The sequence below is a fragment of the Adiantum capillus-veneris genome, chromosome 3 (assembly GCF_014529385.1).
Source record: "Adiantum capillus-veneris isolate H3 chromosome 3, ASM1452938v2, whole genome shotgun sequence".
In the NCBI taxonomy this organism is placed as follows: domain Eukaryota; kingdom Viridiplantae; phylum Streptophyta; class Polypodiopsida; order Polypodiales; family Pteridaceae; genus Adiantum; species Adiantum capillus-veneris.
This window is the reverse complement of record NC_140933.1, coordinates 116,414,618-116,422,524: the sequence shown is the minus strand read 5'-3', so window position 1 is coordinate 116,422,524 and position 7,907 is coordinate 116,414,618. Positions and strand designations below refer to the sequence as shown.

The 7,907-nt window shown below is 44.6% G+C and overlaps 1 protein-coding gene across 1 annotated transcript; it reads right to left on the bottom strand.

Moving 5' to 3' along the window:
- Window positions 1–499: 499 nt before the first annotated feature.
- Window positions 500–2,421, bottom strand: LOC147461549 (uncharacterized). The gene is made up of 2 exons (XM_086501315.1): window positions 1,826–2,421; window positions 500–1,379 (listed from the first exon to the last, which is right to left on the bottom strand). The coding sequence occupies exons 1-2, from the start codon at window positions 2,408–2,410 to the stop codon at window positions 759–761; spliced, it is 1,206 nt and encodes a 401-aa protein (XP_086357441.1). The 5' UTR covers window positions 2,411–2,421; the 3' UTR covers window positions 500–758.
- Window positions 2,422–7,907: the final 5,486 nt, after the last annotated feature.

The following is a 7,907-nucleotide window of genomic DNA, read 5'->3' as shown; positions in this document are numbered from 1 at the left end:
AAGGGGGAAGTATATAGAAATTCTTAAAGATTAGCCCTTGGGAGACTTTGGAAAATGCTAATGTACGTAAGGGAGTGGTCATGCGATCCTATTTTTGCATAGTTGCATAAATAACATCTTATTGAAACTATCCCTCGTGTGATCACAACATAACAAAATAGGAGAGGGAGGGAGAGAGAGAGAGAGAGAGAGAGAGAGAGAGAAGAAGAAGAAGAAGAAGAAGAAGAGAATCTTGACAAACTACCCCAGGAGAAGAAGGAGTAGTAGGAGGAGAGAGCGAGAAGCTTTTAACATGGTTGAAACAATTCCAAGAGACCTCAAAGATCTACACGATGTGTTATTCAAGAGGAAACAAATCCAATCTACGAGGGAGAGAGAGAGAGAGAGAGAGAATGTAGGTGAGATCTCACTGCCGTAGTGCTCGTGCCCGTGCGTCATTTTTTTTTTTTGGGGGGGGGGGGGGGGGGGGGGGATACGAGAGAGAGAGAGAGAGAGATCATCGCTCACAAGCTGGATAAATTCTCCATTCAATGGCCGTGAAACTAACATTCGAGCCTCTAAGGCTATGTAATTGGAGAGGCGCAGAGTGCTTACAGCGGGGAATTGTTTTCCAGGGCGAAGGCTGCAAAATACCAGTATTGTAGCATTCCTGTCCTAAGGAAGAAATTTGCTACAAGTTCATCTTAGAAGGGGATTTGATGCTTGGAGGGGCACCATGTTCTTAACTATTACAGGGTGTTTAGGAAAGGTAATTATGTTCAAAAGCCAAACTGTGGAAGGGTTTTCAAGTGGAAACCGGTATTCCACCAGTACTTGGCAGAGCAAATTATTGCTAGTGCCAGAGCAATGTGCACTAGGACATCTGTAGCGAATGCTGCGGGAAGTATTGCCTCTAGCTTGAATGTGAACAAATTTGGACAACCTATGCTGATGGCGAGAACGAACAGGAGACCCACCGTGGCACAGAACAAGCCCACTGATAGGAACCAATGAATTGAAAAAGCCAACATGATGCAGACAAGCATTGCTTGCAAAGTAAGTACCAGCTTCCTGATTAGGGGGCTTGCTGAAGGAGCTGCACCAGGAGCATGGTTGGTACCAATCGTCTGAAGAGCGGGGAGTATTGTCTCTTGCCAGAGATGGGCATCAAGGTATACAATAAGCGGCCTGAATTGATTGCTCGGGAGGTCGACTGACCAGCGGACAAGTTGGTTCATGAGGATATGGACTCCATAGTACGCACCTATAGCTTCCATGGGGCTGACGCCCATATTGCGAGCCAGACGGACGGATATGGCAACCACGCAACTGGCTGCTTGAAGAGTAACGAGGATTGGGGCCAGACTGCTTCTGGGTAGAGCATGCTTGAGGTGTGTAATCTACAGCCCACAAAAGAAAATGTGATGAATGTATTTCTCTGCTTGGGAGGATGCAACAGAAGAACATTGAGAAGGGGGGGGGGGGGGGGGGGAGTTTTTTCATGCCATGTCATTTATTCCATATCCCCTTGTTCACCACGTCATCCGGGGAATCATCCCCGCAATAGCTCTGATGCACTTGAGGAGTGAGGACCAAGGCCAAGAGGGTCATCCCTTTTTGTTCCAGTCACACCTGATCTGCCTAATTGGTACTCTGGGATTCTCACCCAGTAGAAAAGGCCTAGCTAGTGGATGTCCAGAAGGACTGCCATGCCCGAGGTGGGCGTTATTTACATGCTCTCACATATGAATGGTGTATATACATTTCATACAGTTATGAGACAGTTATACCCTCGCTTGGACAAAGGAAACGAGCTTGTGTATCTGTAGCAAAATACTAAATATACCTGTGATTCTGGAACCCTTCCTTCGGGGAATAAGATCGAATTAAGCACAAACTCTAACGCCGCAGGATTGACATCCAGCTTGAAGATGAAGGTAGACGGCACCTCGTCGAGGCTGGGCTGCCTGCCTGCGATCAGCACTGCCTCGTTCATGATGCTTTGCCGGATCATAGGCTGATTAGGACCTCCTGTATTGATGAAGTGCCTGTCCAAGTAGACATCGGCAGATTGCGACTCTCCATATTTGTATCGGTAGAGCCCGAAGGTAGATATGACATCAGCGGCGATGGATTGCGGGGCAGCAACATACACATCACAGCAGGAAACTAAATGCAGGGGTTCAAGAAGCAGCTCTGTCTCGCCTCTAGCTCGCAATCGCTGCTTCACAACCTCCCGCGTGTTGGCTTTGTTCAATTCTGCAAGCAGGGATATGGGTGACTGCGATGGGTAATTCCATAGTTGCACCACAAGACGCATTATGGGCGGAAGGTAGTGCATAACATGCCAACGGTCCAAGATGAAGGCGTACACTGTCATGCCCACTCCCCACAGTAGGGTTGTGGCAAAATGCCTGCTTTCGTGATCCATGCTTAATTAATTATGAGCTCATAAATTGCAATTTATATCTGCAGCTTCAATTGGCTTTTGTGTAAAGTATGATGAACTTCTTGACTTATTACGTACATCCCCATGTACCCCACCTTCTACAATCCTCCACGTCGGGTTTGTAAAGTCTGTGTTGACTTTTCTGCTGCTGACTTTTGTGTCAAGGGAAGGGGAACTTGGAACGAGCATAATCGTATCGTGAATCATATTGACTAGTACGACGGCGTCCCTCCCAAGGTGCCATCTCTCTCTCTCTCTCTCTCTCTCTCTCTCTCTCTCTCTGGCTCTGGCTCTGGCTGTTTGCCAAGTCTTATGGGGCTTAGCTTGAAGGAAGGAGAAGCTACCAATTGGTTTACCGGAGTCTCTTCCTCTTTCATAATAGTGCAGATATAGATAATTCACTAGTACAAACAGGCGACATCTCTCTCTCTCTCTCTCTCTCTCTCTCTCTCTCTCTCTCTCTCTCTCTCTCTCTCTCTCTCTCTCTCTATCAGGTGAGTCGCTCAGGGCTTGGCTTGAAGGAAGGAGACGTTGCCACTTGGTGGTCCGGAATCTTGCCACTTTTATAATAATACTAGTACGACCGGCCGCCTTCAGCGGCCTCTCTCTCTCTCTCTCTCTCTCTCTCTCTCTCTCGTTGTCGTGCAGCTCCGCTCCCATGCTAAGAAATATGCCAAGAAGATGCAAGTCAAGCTTATTGAAAGCCTACTTGATTAATGGTCACTGATGAGGGTTTGTTCACAGGCCAAGTTTAATGATTAGTGTATGCCAAATGCAGCTAAAAAGGGCCAACAAATGCTTTAATGATGCCAAAAATGATAATGCTAGAAGTGAGCACAGATGGAAGATTATGATCTAGAAATGCAGTGCTTGAAGTGCTCTACCGGCCTGTCTTTACGATTCGTCGATTGGAGCTACAATGAAGAAGTTATGGCAGTTTAAAGTTCAAGTCGATTGCAGATCCGTACCGGATTGGGCAATTGCAGTTGAAGTGACAAAGATGAAATGAATGCATGGGCCTGAAGAGCTCACTTTGTGGAGCGCGTCGGTCTTTTCAGATCAGCGACGATCGGAGTTTCGGTTGCCAAGTTATTGGTCGTTAAAGATTCATCGGGGACCGGCTCCGTACCAGTTTGGTCCACTCGGTCGGAGTGCCATCTAGAGTTTTACAGCCTCGGCAAGGTTTATACGCATTTTATGCAGTTTGAGAAGTCTAAAGGGATTTACGGCTTGTCAAGAAGAAGCCGGTGTCAGTTGTCGGCATTGCTGGGCTGGGTAAATTTGGCATTATTTGAGATGTTGGTATGGACAATAAAATTCACGAAGATATTGGTAGTCAAGGACTGCTCGAGAGAGATGTTGTGCTTGGCATTGCCTTAGCCGGCATGTGTACCGAATATGATGCCTTCTTCTTTTTTACAGAGCAAATCCTTGATCGGTGCCTAATGCATGCCAAATGTAATGTACTTGGAAAAGCACAAGAAGTGCTTGACAAGCTTCCTGTTTGGGATGTACTCACTTGGAATGTGCTTATTGAAGGGTATGCTTGAGATGGCCAAGGCGGAGCCGCATTGAAATGCTTTGATAGGCTGCAATTTGAGAACTCTCCCTGGATACAATTACCTTTGCTTGTGTTTTAAAAGCCCGTGGAAGCTTAAGGAGGCCAATACAATTAAAAAAGAAAAGGGCACCCGCCCAATAAGGGCCTAATAGGGGTTTAATAAGGAGACAATGGGAAAAGAAAAGAAAGGAGCAAGAATGGCACAGGCAGCGAAGGAGGAAGCAGCAGTCAATAAATCCGCTCGTAGCGGGTGCTCAGAAGCTTGGACGTGCTCCCTCATGAAATAAAAATTACCCATCAGGCCTGCGCGCTCCCTTTTGGTGCCACTCGCGGAGATTTTGGAGGAGATTGAAATCTCGAGTGCCATGTCACCGGGGGCAGTATTTTATGCTCCCTAGCAACTACGACGCCGTCGTTGCTAAGGGAGGGGGCATGCTAATAATAGAAAACACCTTTTGCATGAGAGGAGATTGCAAACAAACGAGGAAAGAAGAGGAACCAAGGAGAGCTAACGGGTGGTTGAAGACGGGAAGGAAGGCAAGGAGGAGAGCGTGAGCTCGAGGGGCGAAGGCGAAGAAAGCTATCTCTTTCTCTTGTCCTCGACTCATCCTCGCTAACGGAAGGCGGGGATTACAAGCGAAAGGCCAAGGCGAAAAAAGAAGATAACGAGGAGGGCTCAAAGCTAGGAACAGGAAGCAGTCAAAGCTCTTCCTCTCTCCCTCTCGAGCTTGAACATAGCAAGCAAGGCAAGCCTTGGGAGCTCGGAGCAAGTCGAGCATGAAGGAAAATTGGGAAGCTTCGAAGGCGGGGATTACAAGCGTAAGGAGCTTGGCCGAGGAAGCAAGGCGGCGAGTTTGTCAAGGCTTGAGAAGGCCAAGGCGAGAAAAGAAGATAACGAGGAAGGCTCAGAGCTAGGAACGGGAAGCAGTCAAAGCTCTTCCTCTCTCCCTCTCGAGCTTGAACATAGAAAGCAAGGCAAGCCTTGAGAGCTCGGAGCAAGTCGAGCATGAAGGAAAATTGGGAAGCTTCGAAGGGGAAGGTAGCATAAGCTGAAGAAGAAGGTTCAAGGAGGGTCTAAAGCTGGATGAGTTGAAGACAAAAAGAAAAAAGAGGATAAGACAAGGCAACAAGCATTGGACATACGTAAGGGATTTGAAAGGAGATCAAGCTTTGAGCAAGCATAAGATTTGAGCCTACATAAGCCGAGATTGAGCAAGTATAAGACAAGGGTGCAAAAGCAAAGGGATTCGAGTTGAAAGGGGATCGAGCTTCGGGAACTGAGGCAGTGCATGCAAACAGAGTAGGAAGCTGCATATCATTTCTGAAGCCTGAAGATTGAGACAATGAATCGAGATAAAGTTTGCAGAAGTTACTTCACCGTCATCAGCTAATGTTTGATTAATCATTCTGTGAAGCCCAGTGTCGTTAACGGCCCGATTAATTCTGTAAAGCGGGAGCTTAAACTCCTAGTTAGCAGACGATCCAAGTGCCGGTGCTGTTAACAACCCGCATTGGTAAAGGATTAAGTTGTACTCAAATGTATTAATCAATTAATTGACGGGTACGGTGATTGCCAGTGTCAGTAGCATCAGTTGTTCTTGTTCTCTCTCTTTCACACCTCCCACAGCCAAAGGCCCGGTGCCTGCCCGGCTCACGTAGCGAACACATATCCCTCGACAGCGTGCATAGGGGCTTCTTTCAGTTTTGTAGTTTAGCCTTTATGTCGTAGATTTCGACACATGTAAAGGGCTTCCCCTTCTACCATATTATGTTACTAGCTCGCGCGACCCGCCTACTGGCGGGTCTCGCTTGCTCTTACCACCTCACTTTGTATGTGTTTGTGTGTGTGTATGTGTGTATCTCTATAAATCTCTCCATGACACACACACGATTGACACTATCACCAGTAACCTACGGATACTTATTTACCATTGTTCAAATGCAAGTTTTTGTCTCACTCTGCCTTTGGCCCCTTTAGACTACTCCTGCTACATTTAGCCTTTTTGCATCTTTCTCTTCTCCTTCCCCCTTTTGCACACACACACACACACACACACACAGAGATTGCATAAAAGCACATCACCAAAGAGACATATTTCAAAAAAAAAAAAGTTTACATTATTGCCAAAAAGGCTAAGGAATATATCTACATAGCACTCTTAGTCGCGCTATTTCAACAGGATCAAGATATTGAGTTGGAGCTCTACACACTTCTCTTAAGTCTATTTTTTGAACTCAGCTCAAGTAAATCTTGTAATGAGGAATCAACCCAAGCTCTTGCTTTAAGAGCATAAGCCTAAGATTGGGAAAGAAATAGGGGTCAAGCAACCTGATGTAAATCGTGTCCAGCTCTTCATCTACATATGACCCGCAACCAGTGTAGTTTTTCTCGATCGCTTGCCATGCCCATTGCCATCCCCATTCACTAGATAACAAAATTTCTTCAAAGGCATCAACAATAGGATTTTTTACACTTGGAAAATATTCACAATTTCGTGGGCCATTTAATTGGTTGCAAGAAAAGAGGACAACATTAGTACTCAAAGCTTAAAATTATGGGGAGACAGTCAGAGAGAGAGATGATCAACATGGCCACTTGTTAAACGTGCACTTAAACACTTTAAAAAAGTATAAGTGCAATGCGAACACTTCAATTACTCAAAGTCATGCCAAAATATAGATGCATTGCCAAAAAAATGTCAAGAGATCCATTAGGTCAAAGTCTTTACAACAACCTCAATGTTTTTATTTACAACAACTCATATTCTACTCTATAGTTGGATGGTTGAGGATCACTCCAATATATCCCATTGATTAACTTCACAATTAATTTCAAAACTTCAAACTCTTCATCTAAAATATAAGATTTATGATTGTGATATATCTTTCGCAAGTGAATATCACAACCGTCAACATTGACATAATAAATATCAACCATAGGTAGTCCTTATAGGACTCTCGTCAATTTTATCTTGCTCAATATTTGTGACATTTTGCATAGTGAAATGCTTAAGCGTCCACTATTTCCATACCACCCATCTGCATATGAATACACCCAATGATGCCACTAGCACCATGTACCATTTCTTTGAGAAATGTACTCATCCTTAACTTTCAAATAAATAAGCATCTTCATATGTATTGGGAGAATAGCCAATACATTATGACCCATGTTAACCTACATTAGCAATTAACAAAGTTCTCTCTCTCTCTCTCTCTCTCTCTCTCTCTCTCTCTCTCTCTCTCTCTCTCTCTCTTATTAACCTATGTAGTAGATAAAAACCCACTTCAATAAGCCAACATTAAGTAAAAAAATATGGCTCTTAAAATGCATAGACAATGGGTCAGAGTGTTCGATCATCTAGAGAAGTTGAGCCTACGACACATTCTACTTGGAACTCTCAAGATCCAAGGTCCAACACGTCGAACATTATGATCGAGGCGTCGAGGTGAGTCACCCAAAGAATAGATTCTAAACATCCATTCATTCACTCCATAGGGACCGTATGAAAAGTTGCAATTGAGAGGCCGTTGCATACCTAACTCCCGTATAGTGACTCCATATCATCTATATCAAACTCCATGTGATAATAACCTACAACACTTCTAAAATATCGTGCTTCATATAATGCCAAGACAAAATGTTTGCAATAGTACTGAAGCCTACAATGAAGATAACAACCAGCCATTCAAGCATAAAAAGTAACAAATTAATTAGCGTCATATGGATTCAAGTTCAAGCACTAAAAGAGGTTGCTTAAATTCCGTTGCCAAATTACCGGCGTCAATGGGGCGGGCGTCAGTATATGTGTAGGTAAGTACGGAGGGAGATGATTTTTTTTTAAAAAAATCACTTTTGAATTTTCGACGTAGATACTGGTGTCTCTTTGGAAGCCTGTATAGATGAGATTTCTGACG